At 32.7% G+C, this 15,883-nt stretch overlaps 1 protein-coding gene across 1 annotated transcript in view; it reads right to left on the bottom strand.

The window, feature by feature from the left end:
- The window catches only part of Stpg2 (sperm tail PG-rich repeat containing 2), a 521,628-nt gene that overhangs the window by 372,333 nt on the left and 133,412 nt on the right, over positions 1-15,883 (bottom strand). The window contains exons 9-10 of the mRNA XM_076864073.1: positions 11,219-11,370; positions 739-831 (exon numbers count right to left, since the gene is read on the bottom strand). Of these exons, the coding sequence (XP_076720188.1) occupies positions 739-831; positions 11,219-11,370 (245 nt within the window). The remainder of the gene's footprint in view (positions 1-738; positions 832-11,218; positions 11,371-15,883) is intronic.

Raw genomic sequence — 15,883 nt, 5'->3', positions numbered from 1 at the left:
CAACACACTTAAGTTCAACTTTCACATCTATTCTAAGAATAAAATTTCTTTTTTTTATTGGTTGTTCAAAATATTACAAAGCTCTTGACATCTTATATTACATATATTAGATTCAAGTGGATTATGAACTCCCATTTTTACCCCAAATACAGATTGCAGAATCACATCGGTTACACATCCACATTTTTACATAATGCCCTATTAGTAACTGTTGTATTCTGCTACCTTTCCTATCCTCTACTATCCCCCCTCCCCTCCCCTCCTCTCCTATCTTCTCTCTCTACCCCCATCTACTGTAATTCATTTCCCTCCTTGTTTATATTCCCATTCCCCTCACAACTTCTTATATGTAATTTTGTATAACATTGAGGGTCTCCCTCTATTTCCATGCAATTTCCCTTTTCTCTCCCTTTCCCTCCCACCTCATGTCTCTGATTAATGTTAATCTTTTCTTCCTGCTCTTCCTCCCTGCTCTGTTCTTAGTTGCTCTCACTATATCAAAGAAGACATTTCTGGTAAGACCTCAACTACAAGTGATTCCCTCATAGAAAAACAATGTACTCTGACTGAGTTTCAAGAATTTTGTTCAATTTTAAAAATATGGAATTATCAGGTTAGCAAAGATTTCACAACAGGTGATCAGGTACCTCTATCAATTCATAATATAATATTTATGTTATGCAGTCTCCTCCTTGTTTATTATATTACAAATAAGTTTAATTATAAAAGTCTGCTTACCATATCTAATACTTTAGTAGTTCTTTCTGTTCTTGATAAGAAGGCAGCATATTGGCTAGTCAAGTTAGGTAATGCATCAAAAAGTCCACAAACCTATGAATTCAAAAAGACATGTTGAAAGAAGTGGTTAAAACTAGTATACCATTTATTTTTATCAATATATGTAGCACTCTAAAAATTGTTTGCAAAGAAGATCATCAATAATGCTTTGTGACTAAATAGAAATAGACATATACTCATAAAAAACTATAATTTTAAAGAGGATATAGAATTTAAAAAGATTTAATTCAGTGAAATATTACAATGGAAACAGTTGATTATATGAACCTGTAGGTAAGTATGATGGATGTGTATACATTATTTAAAAATATTAGGGGTGAATTTCTAGATATATTCTGATATCTAATTCAGACATCAATTCTTGTTCCATTTTACAACCAGAGGGTTTTAATCTCAATAATATATGAGTATAATGTATTTATACAATCATGTAGTATTATCTGTTAATGATTTATTATTAATACGTAAAATAAAATGTATTAGCTACAACTAAATTATGTGGTAATGTATTAATACATTTCCTATGCAAAGTAATCAATGCTCTTAAATATCATAATCCCTCATAGGCATTGAAGATATAAATTAATAGGCTAGAGGAAGCTGGTAATCTAAAACTTTAATTAGCAATTAATTAACCTTTGTGATCTTATACTTTCTCTGACTTACCATAATTTATTCATTTGCATTCATTTAATAATTTAAACTGTATAATAGTAACAACATTATTTGTTTATACAAAAGGGATAGGATTTATTTTCCATTCTCATATTTGTTTTTGTATATTCACAATGTTTTTGTGTATTCATACTTTTTTATTCATCTTTAATATTTCAGATTTTGACACATAGTAGAAAATAGTTAGAGGTTTCTCTCTTCCACTTTTCACATTTTTAACATTAATACAGGGGGGGAAAAAAGTCCATCCCCATATACTATAACTGTGACACTATCAGTTCTTTAGCGTAAATGCTAAAATGTAAATTTTCCACTCGTTTTTTCATGGTATTTCTATGTAGTCACTCAAAAGAAAACAGAACAATCACAGTCACATCTTTTAAAAATGCAAACGCCTTCAAATAAAGAATATATAAGCTAGTATCATTATTGTGTAGCTTTTAAATTTTTTCAATTGAAAAATAATTTTTTATCAATGTCATGTATGTGATACTAGAAGTTATGCTATAAGAAATTTCTAAAGCATTCTGCAATTTTTACTATTTAAGGAGTAGAAGTATCCAAGCTTAAATAATAATAAGTGAATTCCTCTTTGGATGATTTTGATTTTAAAGGGAATAAGTAGTTTGTAGCACACCACATTTCCAACCATGAACAATTTAAAATTAATCCAGATAAAATATAACAAAGTCTTATTTTGAAAGGCCTCATAGAGTTATAGAAGTAACACAGATCAGAGGGCTAAAATTCTAAAAAGGGTAGAGCCTCTGAGTGGTGAACCGTCAACCAGCAGGTGCTTTCTCACTGGAGCATTTGCTGATAATATACTAGATAATACAATAGGAATCTGGGCTTAGGCCTAGCACAAGGCTACTGCTGCTAAGGAACTGAGAAATTATCTTATTGTCTTTTATTGGGACAAAATGACAAAATTGCAGACTTGAAGTACCTAAAAACACCTGGTCTGTTTTCTCATCAGAATATCTGTGAGAGGTAAAAGCAGGGCAAAGTTAAAAATGTAAGCCAAAATACTGAAACACAAAAGCATCCAAGATGTAGTTCAGGACCTGCCAGAAAGAAGGGTCCTAAATACATCAGGTTCACCTTGGAGGTCCCAGAGGGATTATACTTAAGAAAATGAAACAACCAGAGGTAAACAAAGCACTTGCAAAAATGTAATCAATACTACACATGTATTAAGCTGATCTCTCACCCTTATATGCCTTACAGAGGAAAGCATAAAGCCTATTGAATAGATAAAAACACAATTTAGAATCTGGACTATGTTTTATACATAATACATGTCATTATATTAAAAAGTACAGGGCATTCCAAAAGTTATAATGTATGATTAAATATCAACAGAAAACAATTAACAGAATACAACAATAAACCAATAAGGTGACACAGCTATAATACTAAACAAGGACTTTAAAATAACTATGATTGCGCAGGCATGGAGGCACATGCCTATAATCCCATCAGTTTGGGAGCCTGAGGCAGGAGGATCACAAGATCAAAGCCAACCTCAGCAACTTAGCAAGACACGAAGCAAGGAGATCCTGTCTCAAAATAAAAAACATAAAATAAAAAGTGTTTGGGATGTGGCTCAGTAATTAAGCACCTCTGGGTTCAATCCTGGTATATATATATATATATATATATATATATATATATATATACACACACACACACACACACACACACACACACACATATATATGTGTATATATATATAATTTTTAAATAACTATGATTAATCTGTGTTCAACAAAACAAAGGGAAAATAGATAAAAAGACTTGTTAAAAACATGGAGAATTTTACCTGAGAATTGAACCCATTAATAAATAATGCTAGAACTAAAAAATAGACTATCTGAGATTAAAATTCAATAGAGTGACTAAACAGCAGCTGAAACACAGTTGAATAAAAGATTAGTAAATTGAAAGCTAATCCTGTAGAAAATATCTAAACCAAAGCATGAAGAGGAAAAAGAAGGCTTAATACAGAGTCATTCTAAGATATGTTTGGGGCATGCTGTGTAGGTCTAACATATACAGAAAGACAGTAACAAAGAATAAGACAAAAAAGTATGAAGTAACAGTCAAGAATTCTTCCAAACTGATAAAAGACATCAACCCAGAGACTTAAAGTGTCTGTAAACATCAGGTAAATGTATTAAAAATAAAACATATCAAAGACAAAGATCAAAAACAAAAGTCAATTTCTTTCAGAGAAGAAAATTATACCCAATAATTTACTTCTCAATGGAAATAAAAGCCAAAAAAAAAATGGAATGACACCATTAAAGGGCTGGAAGAAATTACCTAAAAAGTCTATATCAAAGAAAATCATTCAAAAATTGCAAAATAATGACATTGTCATACAAACCAAACTTAACAATAATTCAGCAACAGCAGACCTGAACCAACAGTATAGGGAGTTTTCAGACAGAAGATCAATGATTCCACATTAAAACATGGAAATGCAGAAAACAATGAAGCACAACACAAAGTGTAAACATGTGGATACATATAAATGAAAACAAAACAATAATATTCAAATGGCTTTTAAAATATAAATTTAAAATGTATGACAATAATTAAACAAAAACAGGATATAGGAAAATGGAGTTAAAATGTTCTAAGCATTATTGAGGAAGTGGTAAAACTTATCCTTTTCATCGAACTGCAGTAATTAAAGGATGCCTCATAGTTTAATGACAAGCATTAAAAATAGTAAAACAATGCATAACTAAAAATGTAATAGAGGTAGCCATAATAGAACAAAATAAATTTCTAGAGCAGTATGTCAAAATAAACTGGCCTATATGGTATCTCCTTAATATGGGGTGAGGGGAGGTGTCTGTGTATATACAATACTAATAAAAAATAATCAAATTAAGCATAAATGGATTAATATTACAACTAAACACAAAGATATCAGACTGAATTTTTTAAATTTAGACATGTTTATGATCTTTCACTCTTGACTATAAAGTTTGTCAAATTTTCTGTAATCTACCAGAGTCTGAGTTACAACTATAGGTACTTCAATAAAAATAGGCATCACAATACTGGATGCCAAATACTACAAAGCTACAGTAACAAAAAGCAGCATGATAATAGCACCGAAATAGACATAAAGACCAGTGAATTAGAACAAAAGACACAGAAAGAAACCCGTTTATATACAGGCAGTCATCTGATACTTGAAAAGGGTGCAAAAACATACATTACAGAAGATATACTTTTTAACAAATGGTATTAGGAAAGTACATATCCATAAGTAGAAGAATGAAGCTACATCCCTGTCTTTGGCCTTGCACAAAAATCAAGTCAAAGTGGATCAAAAACCTCTTATTTAGACCAGAAACTTAGCATATGTTGGAAGAAAACATAGGCTCAACATTACAACATATTGGCATTGGAACTGACTTTCTTAACCAGATCCCTAGTGCTAAAAAAATGAAACCAAGAATCAATGAATGGCACAGCATCAAATTAAAAACTTCTGCACAGCAAAGGAAACATAAAGAGAGCCTACAGAATGAAAGAAAATCTTTGCCAGCTGCCCTCTGACACTGGATTGATGGCTAGAATATACAAAGAATTCAAACAACTTAACATCAAAAATTCAAATAACCCAATCAATAAATGGGCAAAAGAACTAAATAGTCATTTCTCAAAAGATGAAATACAATGGCCAATAAATATATGAAAAAATGTTTAATATCCCTAGAAATCAGGGAACTACAAATCAAAACTATACTGAAATTTCATCTTACTCCACTCAGAATGGCAATTATCAGGAATACAAATAATAATAAATGGGTGAGGAAATGGAGGAAAGGGTCCACTCACACATTGGTGGTGGGACTGAAAATTAGTACAACAACTTTGGAAAGCAGTACTAAAATTCCTCAAAAGACAAGGAAGAGAATTCCAATATGACCCAGTTATCCCACTCCTTGGTATTTAGTTCCTAAAGTCAGAAAATTATAGTGATATAAGTACATCAATTTTTGTAGCAGCACAATTCACAGTAGCCACAATATGGAATCAATTTAGGTGCCTGTAAACAGATGAACAGATAAAGAAAATGTGGTATGTATATTCAAAGGAGTTTCACTCAGCCATAAAGAAGAATAAAATTATTGCATTTGCTGATAAATTGATGGAACTGGAGAACATCATGTCAAGTGAAATAAGACAGACTCAGTTTTGTCAAGAGTTGAATGTCTTCTCTCATATGCAGAAGCTACAGCAAAATAAGGGGGGGGGAGAAAAGGGGATGAACTTATGAAAATAGAAGGAAGATTAGTGAAATATAAGGGGATTGAGAAGAGTGAGGAGAGAGAGGAAAAGGAAGGAAATGCAGAATGAATTTGAGCAAATTATGCTAGATAAATATTTGAATGTACCATGGTGAATTTCACCTATATGTATATCTATAAAGCACCAATTTAAAAAATAACCAATAGAAGGAATATCAGTAGAATACTAGGAATGGGAGGAGGGAAGAAGAAAGGAAAAGAAGTAGTACTAGGGACTAAAATAGAACAAATTATGTTGTATGCACATATGATTATATCACAAAGAACCTCATGATTATGTACAATTATAAAGCACTAATACAGACATTTAAAACATAATATTAAAAAAACAATAAATGTGGGCTGGGATTGTGGCTCAGCAGTAGAGGGCTTGCCTAGCATGCATGGGACCCTGAGTTCGATCCTCAGCACCACATAAAAATAAATGAATGGAATAAAGGTATTGTGTACAACTACAACTAAAAAAATAAATTAAAAAAAAGAATAAATGAGGGCTGGGGTTGTAGCTCAGTGGTAGAGCACTTGCCTCACATGCATTAGGCCCTGGGCTCGATACTCAGCACCATATTAAATAAATAAATAAATAAATAAATAAAAATAAAGACATTGTATCCATTTACAAGTTAAAAAATGGAAAACAATAAGTGAAACATTGCAGTAATTAAAATGCTAAGGATGCACAAAAAGTGGATCACTTTAACATAGTTGGTGGGAATGTAAAATGTTACTGCCTCCAAAACAGTTTAGTTGCTTCTTAGGTTTGACAGTTTCTTATAAAATTAAACATACACTTATGATATATCCCAGCAGTCCCACTCCTATATACTTATCCCAGAGAAATGAACCCTGTTTTCCTATATTAACATGTATGTGAGTGTTCATAGGAGCTTTATTCATAGTAGTCAAAAGCTGGAAACAGTTCAAATACTGCTCAGTGTGACTAGATAAAGAAAAAGTGGTACATCCATGTAGTGAATACTATTGCTAAAAATTATTTAAACATGTAAAAACCAGAAGAACTTGAGTCCTTACTATGCACTAAAAGTTATTCAAAGTGTTTTATATGTGAAGTGTTTTATATGGTTTATTTAGTATTCACAATAAAATTTTGAGGTATATACTATTATGATCTCTATTTTACTATAAATAAAGGGTTCTTTTTTCATTTGTTTCAGCTTATAATTTAATAATTATTTTTATGTCCAATTACTAAAAATAATGAATAATTAGTACATTTTACACAAAACATGGCAAAAAATGTCCCCAAAATGACTAACATTATGTATTTAAAATTCACCTATACAAGCATTTAAAATTGTTAATATGGTAAATTTAATATTATGTGTTTTCTATCACAATTTATATATCTACTGTATATGTATTCATTTATATGTACATTTATATATATGAATTTATAGTTCAGTTTGACATATGTATGTGTATATATGTCAAACTGAACTATAAATGTTAAATAAAAGACATCAAAGATTGATAAAAAAAGAAGTTCAAAATTAAGAGTCAAGAATCTACAAAATCTAGCAATCTGAATAAATACTTTGATTATATGTAGGCATGTTAAAATTGTTCTTATTTTATCATCTCAATAATAAACTGGAAAGTTTCATAGAAAATAAATTAAACACTCAGAAACCAAAGAGTTGTTTTGAAGAAGCTGTCAGATATATTACTGGTCCTATAGGACAAAAAATAATAAAAGAAAAATGTCTAAAGATTACTGTCTAGGGGATGGGGTTGTGGCTCAGTGGTAGAGCACTTGCCTAACATGTGTGAGGCCCTAGGTTTGATTCTCAGCACCACATATAAATAAATTAATGAAATTAAGTTAAAAATGAAAAGATTAATGTCTACAGATGTCAAGAAATTTTCACCCTACCTCAAATTATAAAATACTTCCAGTTTTATGGGTGCTGGCAGAAGATACCAAACTGTTTAGTCAAAGACAAAGGCAGCTCCTAGGTCTTCACTTTCACTCATAGCATGACAAACTGCATGACCATCAGCATACTTAGACAGTCCTCCTTACCCTCAAACCCTAATGAAGGCAAGATAGATGGTAAAAATGGATACCTATGGGACTAGGGATATGACTCAGTTGGTAGAGTGCTTGCCTCACATGAACAAGGCCCTCAGTTCAATCCCCACCCAGCATTACAAAAAAATATCTTTTATAATGGGTAAGAACAATATTCTTTGCTTGGGAGAGAGATACTAAATCCTTGAAAGATATTTGGTATATAATCATCCTTGAAAAGGTAGTTCTGAACAACAACAAAAAAAAATTGTGCAGAAAACAAAATACAGAGAATTGTGTCTTATAAAAACAATAAAAATAGATATTTTTATGGAAAACCCTAAAGAGAGAAATAGAAGAAGATCTTAGAAGATGGAAAAATATACCCTGTTCATGGATAGGCAGAACTAACATCATCAAAATGGCGATATTACACAAAGTTCTCTATAGGTTTAATGCAATGCCAATCAAAATCCCAAGGGCATTTCTTGTTGAAATAGATAAAGCAATCATGAAATTCATATGGAAAAACAAAAGACCCAGAATAGCAAAAGCAATTCTAAGCAGGAAGTGTGAATCAGGCAGTATAGCGATACCAGATTTCAAACTATACTACAGAGCAATAGTAACAAAAACAGCATGGTACTGGTACCAAAACAGGCGGGTGGACCAATGGTACAGAATAGAGGACACAGAGACCAATCCACAAAATTACAACTTTCTTATATTTGATAAAGGGGCTAAAAGCATGCAATGGAGGAAGGGTAGCATCTTTAACAAATGGTGCTGGGAAAACTGGAAATCCATATGCAACAAAATGAAACTAAATCCCTTTCTCTCGCCATGCACAAAAGTTAACTCAAAATGGATCAAAGAGCTTGATATCAAATCAGAGACTCTGCATCTGATAGAAGAAAAAGTTGGCTCCGATCTACATATTGTGGGGTCAGGCTCCAAATTCCTTAATAGGACACCCATAGCACAAGAGTTAATAATAAGAATAAACAAATGGGACTTACTTAAACTAAAAAGTTTTTTCTCAGCAAGAGAAACAATAAGAGAGGTAAATAGGAAGCCTACATCCTGGGAACAAATATTTACTCCTCACACTTCAGATAGAGCCCTAATATCCAGAGTATACAAAGAACTCAAAAAACTAAACAATAAGATAACAAATTACCCAATCAACAAATGGGACAAGGATCTGAACAGACACTTCTCAGAGGAGGACATACAATCAATCAACAAGTACATGAAAAAATGCTCACCATCTCTAGCAGTCAGAGAAATGCAAATCAAAACCACCCTAAGATACCATCTCACTCCAGTAAGATTGGCAGCCATTATGAAGTCAAACAACAACAAGTGCTGGCGAGGATGTGGGGAAAAGGGTACTCTTGTACATTGCTGGTGGGACTGCAAACTGGTGTGGCCAATTTGTAAAGCAGTATGGAGATTCCTGGGAAAGCTGGGAATGGAACCACCATTTGACCCAGCTATTGCCCTTCTCGGACTATTCCCTGAAGACCTTAAAAGAGCGTACTATAGGGATACTGCTACATCGATGTTCATAGCAGCACAATTCACAATAGCTAGACTGTGGAACCAACCTAGATGCCCTTCAATAGATGAATGGATAAAAAAAAAAATGTGGCATTTATACTCAATGGAGTATTACGCAGCACTAAAAATGACAAAATCATGGAATTTGCAGGGAAATGGATGGCATTAGAGCAGATTATGCTAAGTGAAGCTAGCCAATCCCTAAAAAACAAACGCCAAATGTCTTCTTTGATATAAGGAGATCAACTAAGAACAGAGCAGGGAGGAAGAGCATGAGGAAAAGATTAACATTAAACAGAGACGAGAGGTGGGAGGGAAAGGGAGACAGAAGGGCAATTGCATGGAAATGGAAGGAGACCCTCATTGTTACACAAAATCATATATAAGAGGTTGTGAAGGGAAAGGGGAAAAAAACAAGGGAGGGCTGGGGATGTGGCTCAAGTGGTAGCACACTCGCCTGGCATGCGTGCGGGCCGGGTTCGATCCTCAGCACCACATACAAACAAAGATGTTGTGTCCGCGGATAACTAAAAAATAAATATTAAAATTCTCTCTCTCTCTCTCTCTCTCTCTCTCTCTCTCTCTCTCTCTCTCTCTCTCTAAAATAAAAAAGAACAAGGAAGAGAATTGAATTACAGCAGATGGGGTAGAGAGAGAAGATGGGAGGGGAGGGGAGGGGGGATAGTAGAGGATAGGAAAGGTAGCAGAATACAACAGTCACTAGTATGGCAGTATGTAAAAATGTGGATGTGTAACCAATGTGATTCTGCAATCTGTATTTGGGGTAAAAATGGGAGTTCATAACCCACTTGAATCAAATGTATGAAATATGATATGTCAAGAGCATTGTAATGTTTTGAACAACCAATAAAAAAAAGAAAACAAATTTTTGGGTGTGATGTTTATATAGAAAATAAATCTCTGAAAAATAAACTTCAATAAAAGCTAGAAACCTGAAAAAGATCTAAAAATATAAAATTTAAACTCACAAAATAACTTTTTTATAATAAAACATAAAATAGTTCATGTATCAGTAATTTGGGACATCATATTTCAAACTACTACATAAAAATTCCTATTTTCTAGTTTGTTTTCTTTTGTTTTCATTATTGTTTCTGGTGGTCTCATCTAAAAATCATATCATACATCTTAAAACTGTACTAAATCAAAATCCAGTCATTACTTCCACTGCATTGAAATCTGAAACAATCACTCTTCACTCTCATCTACTGGTGTATATCACACAGAACCTTTTCCATATTAGAAAATCTAACATTTTAAAACCAGCTATCTGGCCAGACATGTTGGCACATGCTTGTAATTCCAACTACACAGGAGGCTGAGGCAGGAAGATCAACTGGAGGCCAGCCTTGACAACTTAGACCCTGTCTCAAAATAAAAAGGACTAGAGTTGTAGCTCAATGATAAAGCATTCCTGAGTCCAACCTCTAGTAATGCAAAAAAAAAAAAAAAAATGCAGCTCCTAGGTCTTCACTTTCACCAGTTTATATTAAATATCTTCACTTCTTGGTTTGAATTTGTAGGTCTTCACCATTCTGCTCATTCTTACTTGAACACATCCCCAGTGCACATTTTTTCAAATGTTATATTTGTCATCTCTAGATACATCTAAATTTGTATCTTCTTATTTCTGCCATTTTCCTAAAATATGCTCAATCTTTACTTAACATATGGAATATAGTCATAATAATTAATGTCCTATCTACAAGTTCTATTATCAGACATAATTTTAAGAGACCACTAAGGGCTTGACATTAGATATAAAAATATTATTTTTTTATTAACATGTTACCTGGTAATGAGAAGGCCCAGGAGTAGTGCAAGCATCTTCCTGAACCAGGAACGAGGTTCTAGGGACAGAAGAACCAAATGCAATTTTCTTTTTTTTCTCTAAGCTGACATTGGTGATGACAGTTTTGTTTAGGATATTATAAAACCCAGGACCTAAAATTATAAAGAATATTATACATAAGAATAAGTATACAGGTAATTACTTTTTCAAATTGAATAAATATAGAAACTTTTTTTTAGAAAAAGCTCTCATATTTTGATTGGTATGAAAAAATGGTATAAACCCTTTTAAAATATTTGTCAAGTTCATATACAGTTAAAAATATCCTTACCATATGACCCAGAAATTTTACTCCTAGGCATTTCCAAAAAATAAAACAACCTAATGTCCATCAGCTGATGAATAGGTAAAGAAAACAATGGAATAGGAATACTATACTCAAATAATGAAATATTGCTCAGCAATAAAAAATAAAAGATAAATGCAATGATGGGAATGAATCTCAAAAACATTTGATGTCCAAGTAAAAGAAGGCAGTCACAAACTCCTGGATAATACATTATTCCACTTATATAAAATTTTATAAAGACAAAATTCACAGAATCAGAAACAGTTGCCTGAGGTCAGGAGTAAGGGTAGAAATCATACAAAGAGGCATGAGGGAACTTTTTAGAAATTATGTAAATGTTCTAAAAACTTGACTGTAATGGTGGCTGCCTGTCTAAAAGAAAGTTGACACCTATGACTCCATTTTTGTGACCATACACCCATAATGCTATGCCAACTACTCTGTCAACTTGTTGAATATGCCAAAATAAAATTATTTGCTGAAAAGGAAGATCCTAATAATTGTATAAAATGAACTCTTCCCCAATAACAATGATATCCTCTGAGCTGCTCTGTGCTAGAACAATGAGCAATAGAAGTAAATTTATCCCAGTCATAAATTCCTGACAAGCAACTTAAGTCACCCACTTAAAATATCTCTTTATCGTCAAAAGAATCCTCTAACACTATACCTAATGAAACACACCCTGGTCTTTACTAGAATCTGTATTCCCTGAATTTCTATTTAAGATTTCATATAAATGTCTTTTTGCTTAACATAGCATTTGAGTCTCTTTGGATGATAGTTGACTACAAACATTTACTAAAAAATCATCAAACTGTACTCTCAAAATGAATAGTCTTTATTGTGTGTAAATTATATTTTAATAGAACAGAAAAAAAGGAAAAAAATCTCAAAGCTGAAAAGTGTTCAAAGGTTGACATAGCAAGTAAAGTGAATTTCATGAAAACAATAAAAATTAAAATCATTATCGTCTGATCTCCTTATCATGGCAGTTATTTTAATTTTTGCCCTTTACCTTAGAGCACATAATTATAAACTGTAATATTTTCTACAGTGACAGTATGAATAAAGCTTCATAATATTTTTCATTCAAAAAATACAAACAACATTCTTTGCTATCAAAGAATTTTATTAATACAAATATTTTAAGCAAATATTTGAGTTTGTTCTTTATAATTCAATTTTTCTTGTTTTTATTTTATTTATTCTAATTTATTATACATGACAGCAGAATGCATTTCAATTCATAGCACACATATAGAGCACATTTTTTTCATGTCTCTTGTCTTCACAAAGTACAGTCACACCATTCATGTCTTTATACATGCACTTTGGATAATAATATCCATCACATTCCACCATCATTTCTCACTAACCCTATGCCCCCCTCCCTTGCCCCTTCCTCCCCTTAAAAAAAGTTATTGCAGTGAACAGTAATATCTGCTATATACAATATGATATACTTGAAAGTCAACACTAAACTTGGTTGTACTCATGTTGATTTTACTAAATTAGCTCTGCAAATTGACAGGTATGAGACCACACTTAAATCTTACTTTTCTGGGCTTCAAGTTCATTATCTAGAAATAATAGGGATTGACTAAATCAAACTATTCAAAATCTGATCTGTGGACTACTGACTCTCCAAAATGAATCTACAAGATAAAGAGTTTACAACTAATTGCAAATTTACCATTTCACCAAGCACTCTGCAACAACTCCTTGATGAAGAAATCATTGCATTGCTATATACTCTTGTGTAATCTCCTTTCTTATCATGGGCAAGAAACAAACAATAGACAAAGGAGTCTCTGAGTTGCTAAATGATCCTTTGGTTAATTCTAGATGTTAAAGTGATCAAATCATCCCATATAAGCAAATATTTCATATTCTTGATACATTCAAGTTTGTCTGAAGCAGCAAACTCCCCAATTTTTAAAATATTCTAATTTCAAAATCTATACACCAAATGCCCCTACCAAAATTCTGTTGTATTAATTCTTAGAAAACCTAAGTGCCAATTATATTATTCTTGGTGTCTTCCAATATTTCTTCTACTAGTAATATTTAGGAAGATAAAAACAAAGTATAATAAAAATTATTTGTAAAACCATTTAAGGTACATAAAAGAAAAGTATGTCAGATCTATAATCACTCTGGTGCAAAAGCACAACATAACATTCTGTAGGTAAGCTTAAGTAATTTACCATAGCCTGACCTCAGGACTCAGGATATCCATGGCCTATACATCACAGGTACTATATTTTTAAGCTTCTGGCATAAAAAGTCATTATGATTATATGATTCACTCATATCAAAGTTTTACATATTCATTTTCTAATCATTAAGTAAGGAAATGCCCAGGAATCCTTGATCATATCTGCTAATGGAGAGTTAGAAAGTTTAGGGGAGGACTTCTAGCAGTAAATTGCAGCTATCCAATAAGTAGTCAAATCTGCCCCATAACTTCTTGACAGGTCCAATGCATTACTGTACTCTAATAGCTACATTGAAAGAAACCAAATTTCCATATGCTCATTTTTTATTTGTTTTAATTAGTTATACATGACTGCAGAATGCATTTTGATTCATTATACACAAATCGAGCACAACTTTTCATTCTCTGATTGTACATGATGTAGAATCGCACGATCTGTTCCTAGGGTAATGATGCCCATCTCATTTCATCATTTTTCCTACTCACCTATGTTCCCTCCCCTTTGCAATCAAAGTTCCTTCAATCTCCCCACAATACCCCATCATTATGGATCAGCATCCACTTATCAGAGAGAATATTCAGCCTTTGTATTTTGGCATTGAGTAACTTCACTTAGCACAATATTCTCCAACTCTATCCCTTTACCTGCAAATGCCATAATTTTATTCTCTTTTAATGCTGAATGATATTCTATTGTGTACATATACCACAGTTTCTTTATCCATTCATCTGTTTAAGGGCATCTAGGTTGGTGCCACAATTTAGCTATTGTGAATTGAGCTGCTATGAACACTGATGTGGCTGAGTAACTAACTATACTATGCTGATTTTAACTCCTTTGGGTATAGATGGAGAAGTGGGATAGCTGTTCAAATACTGGTTCCATTCCAAGTTTTCTAAGGAATCTCCATACTGCTTTCCATAGTGGTTGCACCAATTTATAATCCCACCAGCAATGCATGAGTTTACCCTTTTCCACACATCATTGCCAATACTTATTATTGCTAGTATTCTTGATAACTGCTATTCTGACTAGAGTGAGGTGAAATCTTAGTTTTGATTTGCATTTCTCTAATTGCTAGAGATGTTGAACATTTTTTCATATATTTGTTGATTGAATTGTATATCTTCTTCTGAGAAGTGTCTGTTCAGTTCCCTAGCTCATTTATTGATTGGATTATTATTATTTTTTTTTTGCTGTTAGCTTTTTGAGTTCTTTATATATCCTGGAAATTAGTGCTCTATCTGATGTGCATGAAATGAAGATGTTCTCCCACTTGTGGGCTCTCTCTTCACATTATTGATTGTTTCCTTTGCTGAGAAGAAGCTTTTTAGTTTGAATCCATCCCATTTGTTAATTCTTGATTTTATTTCACTAGCTTTAAGAGTTTGGTTGAGGAAGTCAGGACCTAATCCACCATGATATAGATTTGGGCCTACTTTTTCTTATATTAGGTGCAGGGTTTCTTCTAATTCCTAGATCCTTGATCCACTTTGAGTTGAGTTCTGTGCATGGTCAGAGACAGGAGTTTAATTTCATTTTGTTGCATATGGATTTCCAGTTTTCCCAGCACCATTCGGTGAAGAGGCTATCTTTTCTCCAATTTCCTCCAATATGTGTTTTTGGCGCCTTTGTCTAGTGTGAGATAACTCTATTTATGTGGGTTTATCTCTGTGTCTTCAATTCTGTATCACTGGTCTACATTTCTATTTTGGTGTCAATATCATGACATTTTTATTACTATTGCTCTGTAGTATAGTTTAAGGTCTGGTATTGTGATGCCTCCTATTTCACTCTTCTTGCTAAGCATTGCTTTGGCTATTCTGGGTGTCTTATTTTTCCAGATAAATTTCATGATTGCTTTTTCTATTTCTATGAGGAATTCCATTGGGATTTTGATCAGAATTGCAGGAAATTTAGAATATCACTTCCACTGATATATATATATTATATATCACTTTGCACTGGTCAAGAAAGTCACCAAGGCTAGCCAGGATTGAAAGGGTGAAGAGTGAGATTCAACTTCTCAATGAAATGAATAATAGTTAAACAAGAAATAGAGTAATGCCATAACAAAGCCAAAAATAATAGTAG

Source organism: Callospermophilus lateralis, chromosome 8, assembly GCF_048772815.1.
Source record: "Callospermophilus lateralis isolate mCalLat2 chromosome 8, mCalLat2.hap1, whole genome shotgun sequence".
NCBI lineage: Eukaryota > Metazoa > Chordata > Mammalia > Rodentia > Sciuridae > Callospermophilus > Callospermophilus lateralis.
The sequence above is the reverse complement of the archived record's forward strand: the minus strand, read 5'-3'. Positions and strand labels throughout refer to the sequence as shown.